The 18,817-nt window shown below is 45.6% G+C and overlaps 1 protein-coding gene across 2 annotated transcripts in view; it reads left to right on the top strand.

The window, feature by feature from the left end:
• The window catches only part of LOC147901999 (uncharacterized), a 102,365-nt gene that overhangs the window by 42,476 nt on the left and 41,072 nt on the right, over window positions 1-18,817 (top strand). For both annotated transcript variants that reach the window (XM_087374618.1, XM_087374619.1), the window contains exons 13-20: window positions 5,422-5,532; window positions 5,728-5,778; window positions 6,073-6,210; window positions 6,340-6,438; window positions 6,584-6,725; window positions 10,811-10,983; window positions 11,075-11,293; window positions 11,522-11,668. In XM_087374618.1, coding sequence (XP_087230744.1) covers window positions 5,422-5,532; window positions 5,728-5,778; window positions 6,073-6,210; window positions 6,340-6,438; window positions 6,584-6,725; window positions 10,811-10,983; window positions 11,075-11,293; window positions 11,522-11,668 — 1,080 coding nt within the window. The remainder of the gene's footprint in view (window positions 1-5,421; window positions 5,533-5,727; window positions 5,779-6,072; window positions 6,211-6,339; window positions 6,439-6,583; window positions 6,726-10,810; window positions 10,984-11,074; window positions 11,294-11,521; window positions 11,669-18,817) is intronic.

Below are 18,817 nucleotides of genomic sequence, written 5' to 3'. Positions count from 1 at the left end.
GATGGCTTGACTCCGGCCTTCTTCCGAAACTTCTGGGAGATTATCTCCACCCCTTTCTGTTTAGCTTGCCAGGAGATATTTGACACAGACTTTCTCCCTTAGTCCTTGAGTAGGAGGTGGATTTGTTTGATCCCGAAAGGGGGAGATAGGCTAGACATCTGATAGCGGAGACCGATCACTCTGCTTGATATTGTATACAAGATCCTTGCCAAGGTCTTGAGTTTGCGGTTACAGACCCATCTTACCAACATCATCCACGATACACAAACTGGGTCGTCCAGGAGCACAGCATCCTGGACAACATCTTCACGTTCTGGGAGGCATTGGATTGGTCCAGGGAGGAGTCACAGCGCTGGCCGTCCTTCTCTTGGACTTTGAGAAGGCCTACGATAGGGTCGAGTGGTCCTTCCTGGAGGGCACTATGTGGAGATTGGGTTTCCCAGACAGATGGGCCAGAGGAGTTTAGCGCTATATGCAGGGAGCTCTAGTCAGATGCTTATCGGAGGACACTCGGGTGAGGCCTTTCCACTCTCTCGCTCGATCCGTTAGGGCTGCCCACTTGCTCCCTTTCTCTTCCTGTTTGTGGCAGAGGCTTTGGGCTACTACTTGAGATCACAGGAGGCGGGTCTCACAGGGTTGAGGCTCCCAATCAGACGAGGAGGAGCTACTTGACTTGGAGGTTGCAGATGACACGGCCTTGTATGTTGAGGGCACCACAGCAAGTCTGGAGAGAGTCAGCCCTGGCTATTTATTGTGAGGCCTCGGGTGCACGGATCAACTGGACAAAATCCATAGGTTTCTTCACAGGCCTTGAGGAGACATAGGATATCTGTGAGTGGGGGAGTGACTTTGGCTTCAGATGGATACCGCGGGGCCAAACAACGAGATACCTCGGATGCCAAGTTGGTATTGACATTACAGTAGAGAAACAGAGTAGAGAAACAGATTGCCCCGGTCCTTGAGAGTGTTCGGCGCAAGCTTCTCTACGGGAGCTCGGCCAAACTCTCCCTAGTAGGTTGCGCCTTAGTGGCAAACGAGGTCCTTCTTGCGATAGCTTGGTATATTGCCTCCTGCTAGTGCTTCCAGAGAGGATGCATTGGGCAGCTCCGACGGTTGGTACGTAACTTCCTTTGGGCAGGTTCAGATCGTACGAGGAACACTAGAGCCCGAGTAGCTTGGCAGACGGTGATCATGCCATAGGCGCTAGGAGGCTTGGGTATCATTAATCTGGAGATGCAGAGCAGAGCCCTTTTGGGCAAGTTGGTGGTTCGTGGCCTCACCCCAGGTGCAGAGCCTTGGAAGCTCCTCTTATAACGAGGGCTTCTAAGAAACACCCCACGCACTGGGCGAGAGTGGCAGCCTTCACATAGATGGATCTTCTCAGAGGCCCCCCTTACGGGGAAGGGTTCCCCCTTGATGAGGAGCCTTCCAGGGTCTTGCAGAGACTGGTAGGGGTCTCATCCGTGCTCCGCCTAGATGTAGAGAGGAGTTTGAGAGCCAGGCCCTCATGTGGCACCCAAAAAGGACGTATGCTAGGACAACGGACTCACATTGGTTGGGCACAGTGGGACAGTGGTCCATTAGGGTCCTTTGGCCGTTGGATCAGATTACCCATGGAGGCAAAGGCGAGGCTTGATGCCCTAGCGCATCTACGAGAGGCAGGGCAGCGGATGGGTGAGATTGACTTAGCCATTCCTGAGTCTTGGTGGGAAGGGCTTCGCGTTTGGAGAGACAGTAGATGGTTGGGGCAGTTTTCCTGTACTGGTGTTCCCTTGAGGATGTTGATGCAGCGAGGCAGCGCACACCCCGACTTCTTTCGTGCAGGACCTAGAGGCCTACTCCAGCCACTCACTGAGAGAGACCCCAAGATGGATGGGAGTCTTGATGGGATTCATTGGCAGATGATCAGAGTGGTGGGACGTTTGGGGAAGGAGTGGCACATTGACCCTCCTAGTATTTCAAAGCCGGACGCCCCTAGATGGCGCCTTTGGCTGTGGGAGGGCAGACCCCTGAGGGAGGTCCTGTGGGATCTGGGAGAGTGGTTCTGGCCCTCCAGGGGTGGCCTAGCTTAGGTGGATGAGGTGCCCTTCTTTTCCTACACCACACGGATTGGCAAGAGGCTTCAGATGGACTCATCAAGGTGGACCCCCTTGAGGGAGAGGCATTGGGTGACTTGGAGAGTGCCCCGGGATATTTGCTCCAGGTTTTGGACGTGGTTGTGGTTCAGTTTGCGGCCAACCATGGGCCGATGGGCAAGCCTCCGTGGGCGGCTAGCCAGAGGTAGGAGATCTTCCTCGACCAAACTGGCCCATAACCATGTTCCAAAATATGGACAGACTCGTCCACCTGCTCATCAAGGCCGTCCCTGGAGGGCCAGACCACCCTCTCGAATCCCACTGGACCTCCCTTAAGGGCCTACCCTCGCAAAGCTAGAGGCTCCATTTGGGGGCATCCTGCTCTGGGATATTGGGAGGAACAATGTGCCACTCCTTCTCCAAATGTCCCACCACTTTGATCATCTGCCAATGGATCCCATCCAGACTCCCATCATCTCTGGGTCTCTCTCAATAAGTACCTGGAGTAGGCCTCCAGGTCCTATACGAAAAAACCCAGCCTGCGTGCTGTCTCGCTGCATCATCATCCTCAAGGGGACACCAGTTCGAGAAAACTGGCCCAACCATCTGCTGTCCATCCACACGCGAACTCCCTCGCACCAGGACTTAGGAATGGATGGCTAGGTCAATCTCTCTCATCCACTGCCCTGCCCCTCGCAAATGCGCTAAAGCACCAAGCCTCGCCTCTGCCTCCATGGGTAATCTGCTCCATCTACCAAAGGAGCCGGCTGGTCCACTGTCCCATTGTGCCCAACCAATGTGAGTCCGCTTGAGCATACGCCCCTCCTGATGATCCGTGATCTTTGGGTGCCAAACAAGGGGCTGATGCTTGAACTCCTCTTTGCATTTGGGCTGAGCACAAATGAGCCCCCCTGTTAATCTTTGCCAGACCCTATGGAGGCTCCTCATCGAGGGGGAACCCTTCCCCCTAATAAGGGGGGCCTCCGAGAAGATCCATCTATGTGAATGTTGCCAGTGTCCCCCAGTGCGTGGGGTGTTCCTGAGAAGTCCTCGCTGCCCAATTCACCCTCTGTGAAAACACCAAGAGGAGGTGATATAACCAGGCCGTGGCAAGAAGGACTTGGTTTGCCACTAAGGCACGGTCCGCTAGGGAGAGTTTGGCTGAGCTCTAGTAAAGAAGCTTGCGCCAAACACTGTCGAGGACCGGCGCGATCTACTGCTCTGCTATAATATCAATAGCCATTGAGCATCCGACGTATCTCGCTATCTGGCCCCACGGTATCCTTTTGAAGCCAAAGTTGCTCCCCCACTCTCGAATCTCCTGTGTCTCCTCAAAGTCTGTGAAGAAACCTATGGACTTTGTCTAGTTGATCTACGCACCCGAGGCCCCACAGTAGATGGCCAGGGCTCCCCTGACTCTCCACAAACTCGTTGTGGTGCCCTCTACGTACAAGGTTGTGTCATCTGCGAACTCAAAGTCTAGGAGCTCCTCCTTTTGTCTGATTGGGAGCCTCAACCATGTGAGGCCCTCCACCTGTGATCTCAAGTAGTAGCCCAAATCCTCCGCCACAAACAAGAAGAGGAAGGGAGCGAGGGGGCAGCCCTTGCGGATTGAGCGTGAGAGAGAAAAGGCCTCGCCCGTGTGTCCACTGATCAACATCTGACTAGAGCTCCCCGCACAAAGCAAAGAAACTCATCTAATCCATCTGTCTAAGAAACCCAATCTCCGCATAGTACCCTCTAGGAAAGACCACTCCACCTTGTCGTAAGCCTTCTCAAAATCCAAGAGAAGGACGGCCAACGGCTATGACTCCTCCCTGGACCAATCCACTGCCTCCCAGAACGTGAAGATGTTGTCTAGGATGTTGCACTTCTGAATGAACCTGGTCTGTGTGTCGTGGATGATGTCAAAAAGATGGGTCCGTAACCGAAACTCAAGACATTAGCGAGGATCTTGTATGCTGTATCAAGCAAAGTGATTGGTCTCCACTGCCGGATGTCCAACCTATCTCCCCCTTTAAGGATCAAACAAATCCACCCCCTACTCAGGGATTGAGGAAGGGAGCCTGTGTCGAAGATCTCCTGGCAAGCTAGGCGGAAAGGGATGGAGATGATCTCCCAAAAGTTCTAGAAGAAGGCCGGAGTCAAGCCATCCTCGCTAGGACACTTCTAGGTCAGGAAAGCCATGAGGGCTTCCCAAAGCTCCTCATCTGTGACAGGCTCCTCTAGACTGTTGCACAAATCCTGCGAGACTACCCTCGGAATGTGATCCCAATCTACCTCGTGGGCCACAAGACAAGATGGAGTAATTCTATCCGTCTGAAAGATCTGGCTGTAAGAACCTGTGGTCAGGTCTAAAATCTCATGCAGATCAGTGTGCATGATGCCCTGTAGATGCCGTAGACACTGCAACTACGTGCCTGCTGATCAGGCCCTAGTGGTATGAAAGAATTGCTTCGTCGTATTGCCCCCTGCTGTACCCACCGGGCCCGGGAGGAGTGATAGGAGAACTCAGCCCTGCATCATGCAGATGCCGTAGACGCTGCAACTGCGTGCCTGCCGATCAGGCCCTACTGGTCTGAAAGAACTGCTTCGTCGTATTGCCCCCTACTGTACCCACCGGGCCCGGGAGGAGTGATAGGAGAACTCAGCCCTCCGAATCTCCGTGTCCTGAAGCTCAAGGTGCACGCTCTCAAACCTGCCACTAAGCCATTGGGATTCTGGGTCTTGCTCCCTGAGCCTCTCTATGGAGGCGAGGTCTCTCCGCAGTGCCCGCTTGCGCTTCTGAAGAGCCCTCCTTCGCCTAAGGGCATGAGCCTGCAACTCCTCATTGCTCCTTTGGATTGCGTCGGCCACCCACGAGGCCTAGCCCTCTCAAGGTGCTGTCTCCGACTGTTGCCACCCGTTTGATCCTGGGGATCCCGTCACCTACTACCACTGATGCGGCCGAATCTGGCAGACTCTAGTACAATGCCGCACAATTCCATTTCTACATCGTTATTGCTCATTTTGGATGCATGTTGGTTGCATGGGGTTTTGTCTAGATACCTCCGATCATGTCCTTATTGCACTAGGTAGATTTTCATATAAATATGATTGTGCTGTTCTGTTTTGTCTTACTTTGCATGGAATGAAAAATCAAGTTTTGAATGTGAATCACTGATGACAGAATATTCTTATCCCTCTAATATTGCTTTTTTTAGTGTCCTCTAAATGATTCAAATCTTGAACCTTTACATCTCACAAGTAGTTATCTTGCTTTGTTTTAATGCAATGGCTTGATGCTAGGAGTTTCCTATTTATTTCTGTAAGTGTGCTGCCAGCTCAAAAGCGTAAGTTGTCTCAGGTTAGCATTGGACACCAGTATCATTTTCATCTTGAAACACAGAGGGCTCTTTGTATTCCTGGTGAGAATGGCTGCATGAAAGTGTATTCTTCAACCCAAAATCCTTCCCAGGTATCTGATTCTCTCATTTTACAGTATGCTGTATGTTTTCTGTATGTAGTTCTGTCTCTGCTTTGAGACTTCTGTATGTTTTCTGCATGTAGTTCTGTCTCTGTATGCTGTATGTTTTCTGTATGTAGTTCTGTATGTAGAAGTCTGTCTCTGCTTTCAGGTTTCAGTTCTGTGTTAGGGACATTTTGATGGCAGGTTCAACGCTGCGTTGGAGTGGCTCTAAACCGACAACAGCATAAAATAACTGTAAGCTCAAGTGTATCAAAGGACTTGCTCATCGTTTAATTTCTTTCAAATGGTAATTTTCAGGGTAGCTTTTGACATAGTGAATGCTTCCTTTTTTGTCAAGCATCTCAACTTCATCAGTATTGGACCTAGTACCACTGTGTAGTAGCACTCATGTTTCTTCTTTTTGAAAAGGGAGTGGACTTTTGAAAGCAAGTTATAACATAGTTGAATCACGGCTGTTTAGGTTGTGTGGATAGCCCAGGAAAATCTCATGTTCGTGATCATCATGTGAAATTTTTTTGGGGGATGTAGGTAGAGGTAAAGCGGGTTGGTGGGGCTTATGGTGCAAAATTAAATCGCTCAGCGTCTATTGCAATGGCTTGTGCTATTGCTGCAGACAAAGTTGGAAGGCCTGTGAAGCTTGTGCTTGATTTAAGTACCAATATGCAGGTGGGTTTTTGGGACTTGCTATTTATCATTAATCTGAGATTCTTAAATATGTTTTTAATTTGGTGTCATTGGTGCATGATTTTTGGTGTTCAGTAGAAAGCTGTGCAATAAATTGTTTCTTTGTGACAGCTTATTGGCGCTCGCAGCCCATACTTTTGCAAGTATAAGGTTGGAGCACTAGGCAATGGTTGCATAACAGCTGTAGAGATGTCAATCTTTAACAATCAGGTATGTTGGTATTTTTGCACGTTGTATTGTAGACTATGTGAGGATGCTTATAAGACGTTTTTATTTTCACTGAAATAAGGAAGCATGTAGCTTTCCAGTGGCATGAAACAGCTTCTAAACTTTCTCCATTCACTGGGTGTAACAGGGTGCTTATTTTGATTTTGAGTATCCGGACATGAGCAGCCTAGTTGTTTTTATCGATAATGCATACAACATCCCTAATTGGAAAGTTCAATGCAGAGTGGCAAAGACAAACTTGCCAGCTTGCACATACATGCGAGGACCAGGTATCATCAATTACTTGGGTAGAGTTTTTTCTCCTCAAGAAAGAGAAAGTGGGGGGGAAAGGGGGGGTGGGGAACTAGATCCATCTATCGGGTAGTATACCTGTATGCCGTAGCGTAAATTCTGATTTCTGAAGGAATAAGGAACTTGAAAAGGCAATGAGTGCTCTATACTTGTTACGGTTGAGAGGTAGCTAGAGCCTAGGGACACCAACTTAAAGATTAACCTTTCGTTTAGCAAAAGAAGCAAACTAAATGTAAAGGCAAGGTGGAGCAAGGGCTATATTCTATTGAAGTTCTTTTTTTTACTCATCATGTATCACAAATCATGCATTAGAGCATCATGATCTGCAATCTCTCAAATCTAGCGCACTCAGGTCCCTCGGAAGTCCAACCCCTAGGAAGTCCTAGAAAGCCTCCATGTAGAGTGCTTTTAGCCTAATTAGAGAATCAAAGAGATAGGTTTTTGTATGCACGTGCTGGAAATGAGCCTCTCTCTCCATTCATGAGGCATGTAATACAGTGCTACATGCCCACCTCACGAAAAGGAGGGGCTACAAATCCTAGAGACTCCATTTTGGGCATAATACATTAGTGCCTTTATGCAAAATGGGTCTGCCTAGCAGGGGGAGAGGAGATAATGATCATTATTAGAGTCAAATGATGTTGTTTGCCCCATGCTTGGCCTTCATATCAATGGTTGACTTTGTGGTTGCCTTGGGAGGAGAGGGGTCACCCCTAGCTCAATTAGTGGTTTAGTTTTCCCTAAATGTAAATGATGTGGTTGTCCTCTCATCCAAAGCAGCTGTCTCAACAAACTAGTGAGGTCCACCAAGACTTTTGTGATCGTAGAGATCTAAAGGTCAAACCTAAGGTCAAACTTGGAATTCAAAGATCATAATTTTCAATACATCTATAAATGCATTTAAAAACCGTAAGTAATGATGGAGAGATGGTGGTGAGGTTGTCAGGGTGCACATTCTTGGGAGTCCTCTTTTTAGGACCTGAATTTAGCATGGCATGGCTGCACATGCTTGACTCAATAAGGAATATGCATCCCTTGGAAAACTAGAGCATGAGTCTTTCTAGCATCCTTTTGGGACCCATTGCTCTTAACTCCTTGTTCAAACCAGCTGTGATATACGGCACCACATTTTGTGCATTTGATTTCCTTCCCACAACTACATGAAGCTAGACTGTTTATTGCACTAGCAACCCAGATATTCCAAGCCGTGATGCAAGACACCGTTCCCATACACTATCAAAGGTGAGGGGTGTTCCGGGGAGGGAGGAGTCGCCTCGTGTGCCTCTATCTTGATAACACTCTAGCCTTGCATCTTGTATGTTGGATCAACAGGGTAAATGGAAAAGGCATGGCCTCCTTCCATCAGCCACGCAGCCATTCCCCTAGTGAAGTCTTGCTGCATCCTCTGCGTGCTGGCCACAATCCAAAGGGCTCCCATCTAGATCCTCTGTGCTGTTCGGCAGCCCCAGAGACAGTGTGGAATTGTCTCCAGATCTTTTTCTTTGCAGCGAAGCATCTACCATCTACCCTCATTTGCTCCAGCCTTGGGCCAACAGATAGGCCTCCATGAGAAACTATCTAGAAGAAATAGGATATCTTTTGACACCTTGGCTGGTCCATAGCTGTGACCAAAGCCAGGAAATTACCTCCAAGGGAACTTGCTGCTCCAACCAATGACGCTTTCTCGAGGGGGACGAGGCTATTGATTCCACCTGTAGACGATGCCCAATCTGAGTCATGTAAGAGATTAAGGGAACGTGTTCCACTCTGTCCGAGTGCCCTATTTGACCGGGCTAGAACCATTCCCCCGGATTCCACATAATCTCACTGAGAGGCCGGACCTCCCATAATCAAAGGCACCATCTCCCCTCCTGCCCAGCCGAGATTAAATAGGTCAATGGTCCCGTCCTTGCCCAAGTGGCGTAATACTTTGGCCCTCTACCATTTGCACATATCGAAAACCTTGTTCGCCTCCAAGTCACTCATAGTGTTGGGCTAGAGGAGGCCCCTAGGCCCTACTCTATAGAGTCTACTGGATTCTCACTGCACTGCCTTTGAGGTGACTTACTCTCTTGGGATCTTTTGGTTCGATGACATTCGGTTGAGTCATGTCCATTGGATGTCATTCTTGGCTGGGTGTATAGTCTTGCGCATACCTTGGTAGGCACGTCATGGGAGATCCTAGCGAGCATAGCAGCGTGGCCTATTTGAAGATCCATATGTATATAGGCTTCTGGCTGGATTCTTGCTGCACTGCCTTTGAGGTGACTTACTCTCTTGGGATCTTTTGGTTCGATGACATTCGGTTGAGTCATGTCCACTGGATGTCATTCTTGGCTGGCTGTATAGTCCTGCGCATGCCTTGGTAGGCACCTCATGGGAGATCCTAGCGAGCATAATAGCGTGGCCTATTTATCCAGATGTATAGAGGCTTTGGATGGTTCCAAGGTCCATTCTTTACACACATTGGTTGGTGTTTGAATAGATACAGTACACACCTTGATGGCCATTGGGGGAATATGCATGGACTCTTCATGGGCAGCCTCTAATAGGAGGACTGTTTTCTTCAGGGATTGGAGGGGCTCGCCGTTCTTTTCGGAGTCCTCCACAGGGTTGAGGTGGCACTTTCAGCCTTAAGCTTGGTTCTCTCTCTCTCTCTCTCTCTCTCTCTCTCTCTCTCTCTCTCTCTCTTATGGGAGTTTGATTTTGATCTATTTGGGTCTGTTTTCTCATGCATGCATGAGGTACTTTTCCCTTGAGATTTGCGATGGGAGTTTCTTTCATACTTAAACAGTGTTCTTTTCTAGAAAAAAAGAACGTTTCTTAGATTACCAAGAAACATTTATCCTTGAGGGGTTATGGAACTAATTGGTGCATTACTATAGTCTTGTAATTTTTGGAGTCCATAATGTATGGGTAGCTCCTCCACGTCAAGCTCCCCTCGTGCTATCCCCTCCCTATTGTCCTTTTGCCTCTTTCTTTTCATAGAGGGCTTGCAATGAACCAGGGAAGGTCCAAGTTTGAGGCAACCTCTATTTGCCTTTCTGCTGAGGAGTCTATTCAACATTGTTTATGAGATTGCAAACATGTGGAGATTATTTGAAAGGGGATTTTTAGTCCCTGGAGCACCTTTGTTCCTTCTCCTTTCTTCATGACCCAGGGTTTGGTATCTTGGCTCTATCTCTCTCTGTCGGCCCTCAGTCTTTTATGAGAGGCATGAATCTTCTTGGGCTCTTTCGGTTTGACAAAATTTAGTTGAGTCATGCTCACTCTCTTTACAGACCTGCACATGCCTTGCTGGGTACTTTGGGAGATTTTGACAAGCTTTTAGCGTGGCATATTTGGAGATCCAGACTCACAGAAGCTTTGGATGGTTCCTAGATCCACCTTTCACATACATTGGCTAGTATTTGGACAGATATTATACATACTTTGATGATCATTTGGGTGAGCATGCAGGGGTCTTCCTCAGTGGCTTCGGGTAGGATACAATTTTCCTCAGAGAGTGGAGTGGTTCCCCATTTTTCTCAGAGTCCACAGCAGGCTTAAGGTGGCATTTTCAGCCTCAACCTTGGGTGCTTTTTTAGCTTTATCTGATGACCGTGCTATTTACCCATTTAGGGTGTTTTTCTCATGCCTTGCATGATGTATTTTTGCCATGAGCTTTGCTCTTGGGGTTCGTTCCATACTTAATAGAAACCTTTTCATTGGAGAAAAAAAGACCCTTGTGCATATTTAAAATATACTGAGATGCCTGGAATGTTTTGAAGTCTTATTCTGCCATACTTTACTTTAAGCAAGGAGCCTTTTTACCATTGCAGAAGAATGCTATCATATTTCATATGCAAATTGTACTATCCCCGGGAGTACTAGGAGTAAACTATTATGTATTTGGAATTGTACTGCTATTCCAGATTTCGTAATTCATGAACTATGTATTGTAAGTTCTAATCAGCTCCATAATTCAAATGCAACATTTGCAAATTTTGTTGCTTTTGATGATTGACTTTATTGATTGAACACTGGTTGCATATGTGTTGTTCCCTTTGCAATGTCTTAACAGTTTTTGTGGAGGCAACATTCATGCTTGAAACTGCTATTGAACATATGGCCTCGGTGCTTGGTTTGAATCCTGAAGTTGTACGTGAGGTCAATATGTACACAGAAGGGGATTTTACCTTGGCTGGACAGCACCTAGTTTCTTGCAATGCAACAGCAGTCTTCAACTCAGTGAAAGTATAATATATGTGTTTTAAAAAAATACTGTTTACTTTCTGGCATTTCCTTTGACTAGACTGTTTGCTCACATTCTTCTTATAATGAACAGGCTTCAAGTGATTTTGTAAGAAGGCATGAAGAGATAGAGAAATTCAACTCAGAAAATCAGTGGGTGAAGCGAGGATTATCTTTAATCCCTGTCAAGTTTCCTGCAGCATGGCAAGGGGAACAGATGCTTTCGTTGGTGAATGTTTACCCTGATGGAAGTATAAGCATTCATCACTCTGGCTGTGAGATTGGACAGGGACTTGATGTGAAAGTTGCTCAGGTGATGTGTCATCAAAACACCAAGCGGAATCTTGCCTCTTCAGGTCATTGATAGTTGCAAAATAATTCTCCATCAGCAATTAACTTTGAAAAGATGACTAGAAAAGGCTGCCCATGACTGAAAATGGGAGGGTGTGTGTTTCGAATCTACAGCTCAAAGTAACAGTCTACAAGGTAGAATAGACATAAAGATCATTTGGGTCTTATATCTTTGAGCACTGCCAAACAGGTTGCTGCAATGACCCTAGGATCACTCACAAGAACGGGCATTCCGATGGAGGATATCTATGTACACACTACTACATCAATAGTTGCAAACAATGGAGCTGAGAGCGGGGGGTCTGTTACTTCAGAGCTGTGTGCTAAGGCTGTCCAGGTATGTACATCATCTCAAGGTAGCCTTTCGCATGCTCAAGGCCATGCTTTATGAGATTGTTGAGATGACTCTTTTGTTTTTGGGGGGAGTTTTGGGGTTGTGTCTGATGGGGGTCCATAAGTTTCAGAGTTATGAGTTCTCTTGCAAAGATTCTGCAATGCAATTTATGTCTTTAAACTACTTTGGCTCAGGCTGCGTGTTGGATGGGGTCCACAAGTTGCAGATGTCATAATTTATCTTACAAAGCTTCTGCAATGCAATATATGCCTTTAAACTACTTCGGCTCGTGGATCCTGGCCTCCTTGGCTCTTGTGGTTCTTACATTTCTTGAGGGTGCAAATCCTTGGCTGATGCAGGACAGTGTTGCTAATTGTTTATGATGCATAGTCGAAGCGGTTGCTTGGTGTGTATCTGCAGTAGTACTTCTATTTTACGGGGAACGGTTGGCCCACATGAATCTTCGTGGCTTCAGTTCATTGACTGTGTTTGGGATAAATTTTATAGACTAGCTGCTTGGCATACTCGGAAGCCTCACTGCTTTTGTCCCTGGAGAATTATGTCACCTTGATTCAAGATCGGTCAATACCCTTTCTGTCTTATTTCAATAAGTATCCTTCATGGTATTTCAGAGGGATGTAACATTTTAGTCCCTGAAAATAAGGTGAAGCTTTCCTTTGGTTCTGGATGCATGAGTTCTTTAGTTGTTCTGGCTTCTCCCCCTTTGCTCCTTGCTATTCAACCCTCAGCAAAAGGACCAAAAACTCCAATTGATGGATGGCAAAGCCCAAGAAAAGTTATTTCTGTTTGACGACCTCCATCCCCTCACACTTGGAATGGTGCATCTTCTAGTGGAAATTCTCCAGAGGTCAACTCAGGAATTCGAATCACATGGGCTGCAGTGACAGCTAGCAGAACCCTTTTCCCTGAAGAAAAGGTTGCTGCATTGCTGTCCAATCCTCAGGCGGATGTTTCTTCTCAAGGAAGAGGCCTTGACCGTGAGGTAGAAATGCAGGGTTGACATCTTGAAGGTTGCTACTGTACATAACTGTTTTTTCCTATAAATATCTGTAAATATGCTTGCTCATATCAAATGCCTTGCCTTAAAGGTTCAGGGGATATGCGACAGTAGGAAATGGAAATCTGTGTGGCTGTATATCAATCGATTTCAGCCTGATATAGTGGCATTACAAAGAACACAATCAGCATGTCTATGCAGGAAAGACAGGTCATTACTGTGGCTATGATATCTTTTATGCTGGGGAGCACTTTTTCTCAGGTGTAATTACAACTTGCATTTTGGAAACAAAAGAATCCCATGCATTATCAATATTAAAGTGGCTCTGAGAAGACAGAGATTGATAGGCATTAGTAACCATTGCCTTGAAAGTAACATGCTGCAAATAGCTACTGTTCACAATCAGATGTTTCCTTTGAGGCAGTCTATCATCTAGCATATCATGAAAAGATAGCTTCAACCATAACGATGCATGATCTGAATGCACAGTGGCAGATGGAAATCTCCAAGATGGGATGGTCTTACAGTTGAGTTTTATGGCCTCTTGTGAAGCATACTTTGCTGCATATGTGAATTCTGCTTGGCAAAATCAGAAAATGCCAGACACATGGAAGAGAGGTCTTGTTAAACTCCTTCAGAAAGAGCAAATCTGTGAATCTTTGGCTGATTGGAGACCTATCACGCTTATGCCAATTATTTACAGAGTTACTAGCAAAATGATCGTTCATCGGATAAAAGGCTATTTGCATGAGGGGTTGCATCCTGCGCAATATGGTTTTGTTCCTTGTAGGCATATCACAGACAACATTGCTAATGCCTATGTTGGAATAGAATATGCCAAATATATGCAGCAGGATGTTTTGCTATTGCAAGTTGATATTGCCAAAAGCTTTTGACACTATTCAATGGGTCTTTATTTCACAAACAATGCAGGCCTTGGGATTTGGCAAAAAAATGTAGGAAGTTATCAATTGGCTATATCAAGATAGTAAAGCTACCTCCATACTTTCAGGGGATATTTCTATAGCCTGGACTCTTGGTTGTTCTGTTCGGCAAGGCTGTCTCCTTAGTGCTTTACTATTTGCCATAGCCACTCATCCAATGCTTCAATATATGGACCACCTTTTGGACACTGGCATGTTGCATGGATTGGAAATTCTTGGCAGCCGTAGCATGATCCCTCAAGTATATGTTGATGATTTTTTCTTTACCCCGAAAAATACTCAGAGCGATCTCTCCTTGATTATGTAGGCTCTTTCCACATATGGCTTGGCTTCTGGTTTTCATGTGAATTTTCAGAAATCTAAGCTCTTGCCGTTGCATGCTAAAGATTGGCATAGTCTTTTGTGGCGTGGGGAAATTGTTCCACATTCTCAATTGATTCGACATCTTGGCTACCCTCTAGGTTGGGCTCACTTGTTCTCAACAAACTGATTGGGTGCTCACAAAGTTGAGAGAAAAACTTGAATATTGTAAGCTTGCAACTTGGCCATTACATGTTCGTTCGCGAATAATGCAATCCATTTTGATATCCTACATACATTTCTATCTACCCCTCATTATGTTTACTAATGCAGATCTGGCTTCCTTTATGTCTGCTATCGTGGAGATTTTCTAGTGTTCAAAAAATGGCAAGAAAAGTCTCAGATTACTCTCTATGCATCGTCTTTGTTCTTCAAAGATGCATGGGGGTTTGAACATACTCAATATTTAAGTGCATATACTTGCTCACAGGGGGAAAATGATGTTGTAGTTTATGCAAGGGGATTAGCCTTGGGCTTTCATGATCTGCTCTCTTTTGTTGCATATTGATACCTCTGCTTTTGGACATTGGCAGCCTACACAATGGGATTTTCTACTTGGCTCTATTCAAGGCAAGATCAGAGGCTGCCCTTTTGTCTCTCATTTGCTTCTTAATTGGAAGCATATTTTATCTCACTTGGAATGGAATGGCAGGGATTCTTTGTTGGGAAATTCCTTGAGGGCTGAGAATATTTATTGGTCAAAAGTATTCCACCCTCCTTTGGCTATACAAGAACCCAGGCGTTCTTATTTTATATCTTTCAAAGGTATTTCTTTTGTAGCGGATGTACTTCAGGATGATGGCACTCTTTTATCTTTTTCTACGGTTGCTAGCAAGTATGGTTTGGGAGTTCATTATTGTCCTTTATGGCACAAAATTTCAGAAATGCTTCAACCTTTCTTGCCGGTACCTCGTTTGAAACTTCAGGATAGGCTTGAGGATTGGACTCTCTATTCTTCCTCTTCTTCAGCCCGTCCTTTGAAGCTGTCACATATTACAATGCCTTCTGCGTATAAAGTGTTGTTACCTCCGTCTTGGGTTTTTGACAGAGCCAATTTTGTTTGGCATATGGATTGCCCATCAAAGTGGTGGAGAAAGCGGTTGCGTCTCCTTTGGCATTATAAAGTCTCTTTAGTAACAGGTTTTCCTCTGGCAAGTCCTACTTGGCATTTTTCCATCTGGGCAGTTACTCGCGCATAGACATATTGCCTCGGCAATTTGTCATAGATGTCTACATTCGGCTGAATCTGTGCCTCACATTTTCTGTTACTGCCCAGATACTTGTGATTTCCTTGCTCTCATTTGTCAGGGGCTTCGAGCGAGATTTCCTACTGTTACTTTTGGCAGTTCTTCTGGTTATTTGATTTTCATCCAGCTACACAGGGTTTTGACTTATTTTCTGTTTGGGTGCGCTACTGGGCACTTTGGACTCTATGGATGGAGAGAAATCATAGAGTGTTTGGTGATCCTACTTTTCCATCTTTTGTTTTTTTCAAACGATCTCTCCGGCAATCGTTTTATGATTGCTTTTAGACTCATTTGATTGACCATGATATATATATGGCTTATACTGAGACTTTCGGTTGAGTAGTAGTTACTCCGCTTTTGGAGTACCTATGAATGTAATTATTTCACAGCAATAAAATATTATTCTCACCAAGAGATAAAAGGTTAAGCTCTAATTGGTTGATGGAAGGAGCCAATCGATGGCCAAGGATTTGCATGAAAAAGGAAGGATGTGGATTAGTGGAACTACTGGTTGGATCCTTATAAGAGGGGTGGATGGACTAGTTCACAATCATCTTCGTGCTCGTCTCAAGTTGAAGAGAGCAGACGATCAAGGATTCAATGAGCTTTTGGCTCGTTTTTAGTCTTGTTGAGGAGGATTTCATGAGCTTATGCTCATTGTAGACATGTTTGGTTCATCTAAGTAAACGAGTGGTTGCACCATCAGATTTTCAAGGTGGCCAAGTCAATGAGGGGAGTTTGAATGCTTCAGTGGTTCAAGAGGTTCTGGGGTGATCTTAGCAGGAGTTTTGATGCTGCGCTACTAATCGTGGGTGTTCGTGGAAGTTGATAGAAGTTCCTGGCTCTCAGTCCGTTCAGCAGTATGGGAGGACATGAAGCAAACAGAGAACTTTAGGTTATGATTTATAGTCTTTTGTCTGCATGGAATGTCGATTACAGATCACGAGATGTTCTATTATAGTTTGTGGACGTTCGAAGGACTCGTGGATGCTCACAGCAGGCTAGTAGGTGCTACAGTCAATTATGGAAGAGTCTCCTTCCAGTGCCATCTTTAGGGTGGGTGGTTAATTTTTTGCAGAGAGAATTTTCAGTTCATTTCAAGTCGAAAGTTCCATTCTACAGGGTGTCCAAGTTGGTGGGAAAGGCTCTGTTCAGTCTCTGTTCAGTAGCAGCTGGTTGTGATTTTCCAAAATAAGCAGTTCTGGAACTTGTGGCTGCAGGCAGTTTAGTTCGTGAGCACGGATATATAGAGAAGGTCGTGAAGCTTTGTACTCAACGCCATCAGCCAAGGTTGTGACAGGGTTGTGAGCAGGAAAGAAACTATCGTTGCAGATCCCAACCACTACACATAATTGATATTGGAAGCCAGCACAAGTGGAAGAAGGACTTGAGGAAACAGTTTTACTCATGGGCCGTTCGAGGCACTTGTCAAGATAATCTTGTTTGTGACTACGAGAAGTACTGGCTGCAGTCCAAAGACAATACGTGAAGGGACCATGGCAATCTCGGTCTGCTCGTGAAGGATTGATAGCTGCACGTAGATCTATTATGGAGCTGATAGCACTGCTCACGGGCTGTGGAGAACTCTTTGTGAAACTGCTCGGAGCTCGTGAAAATGAAAGGCTTTGGGTTGTGAGGAATGCCTTGGTGGCTGCACATAACTGGGTTGAATGCATTACTTTCTGGCTGCTTGTGCATGATCTGAGAGCCGGTTTGAAAGAGAAGTTAATGTGGATGAATGACCAGTGACTCTGGTTATGGGATCCAAAGGAGCTCGTGCAGTAGCCTATTGTTTGTTGCAGATTGATAGTGGGAGCCAATCCTGGAATTTGCAGGTGATATATGATACGTTCAATTTCTAATCTCTCGTTCTCTCCGTCGATTCACGGGCAATCACAGGCGCTGGCATCGTATTTTTCCTCCCAGCCTATCTTGTGGATTGCATGCATCATTAGATACGTAATTTTTCATTCCTTATGCATATCCACAAGCCTACAACTCCCTAGATGGTTCCCTCTGCCACATGTCATCATTTTAGACCTTTAGCTTGGTACACCATTTACCCGTCTCTTGGGGCACAATTAAAACATTTGCCCCTTGGCATTCTTACACATCTAGGTGCACCTAGGCCTGAGCACTCAGAACCACCTAGTCGATGCCAATACACCCTCACCTAGGACCTTGGCAGTTACTTCCCTTGACCATTTTATTTACGCACATAAAATATTACAAAAGTCGGTCATCTAAGAGAAAATGCCCACCGATCTTTCCAAGGTCATGCTATCTCGGCTAGAGCATAACATTCCTTCCCTCTTCAAGCATCAGCATCCTCAATGATGAAATCTGAAAATACTCTCCATAACTGGTATACGGATTCCCAAATAGCTTCCGATAGAGGTAGACAATGCCATGCAACCAACACCGTGGGTATCTTTCGATTGCGCACTTGCATTGTTCCTCGGTCCAGGATTCTTGTTGGTTTGCGTCTTGCATTATCCTGTATCTCCTGAAACAAAACAACACCTTCGATTAGTGAGTCACCTATATGCAAAAACGAGAAACATGAAACATTTGGTGCACCTTACACCCCGGTGGTAATTCTAATTTATAGGCTACCTTGCCTATTCTTTTTAGAATTAACCATGGCCCACAATATAACTTAGAACACTCTCCTGCAGTCAGAGACTTAGAGTGCGAAGGAACTCTGAGAAAAACTCTTTCTCCTTCCTTAAATTCTCTATTAGATCGGTTTTCATCTGCATACGCCTTAGCTCTATCCATAGCTTGGCGGATGTTAGCTCTCGCAAGTGCTAGCATCTCCCGCATCTGAACCACAAAGTTCGCGGCACTAGGCACTTTCTGAGGTATTCCAACTATAGTTGGATTCGCTGGTCTATAACCATAGTTCAGCTCAAACGGACTGAACCCTGTAGAGGAATGTTTTCTATCGTTGTAGGCAAACTCCAACAATGGCAACCACTTGTCCCATGTATGTTGCCTCAATGACACATATGCTCTAAGCATATCCTCTAAAATTTGGTTGATTCTTTCTGTCTGACCATCCGTTTCTGGATGATCCCCACTACTCAGTCCTTAGTGTCTCAAATACCACAGTCCAAAAATAACCGGTAAATTTAACATCTCTGTTTGACACTATGGATTTGGGTAATCCATGCAGACGAAATATATGTCTAATAAACAAATCCGCCACTTGCGGGGCACTAATAGACTCTCTAGTTGGAATGAAGTGAGCCATCTTGGTAAGACGATCAACCACCACAAGGATAGAATCATATCCACCTTGTGTCGTGGGCAGTCCTACAATAAAGTCCATGGAAATGCTCTCCCACTTACTTAGTGGTATCTCCAAGGGCTGTAAAAGTGCGGGTGGCTTCACCTGCTCCGCCTTACTTGACACGAAAAACGTGTCACATATTCATGAATATGCTTTCTCATCTTTGGCCAAAAGAAATCTCGCTTCACAAGATCATATGTCTTCTCGACTCTTGGATGTCCTGCACATGGGCTATCATGGCACTGTCGAATGACTCTCTGCCTGAGATCATTCTGATTAGGTACTACT

Source organism: Dipteris shenzhenensis, chromosome 5 (assembly GCF_047967505.1).
Source record: "Dipteris shenzhenensis isolate YYH24624 ecotype China chromosome 5, Dip_SZ_1.0, whole genome shotgun sequence".
Lineage (NCBI taxonomy): Eukaryota > Viridiplantae > Streptophyta > Polypodiopsida > Gleicheniales > Dipteridaceae > Dipteris > Dipteris shenzhenensis.
The sequence above is the reverse complement of the archived record's forward strand: the minus strand, read 5'-3'. Positions and strand labels throughout refer to the sequence as shown.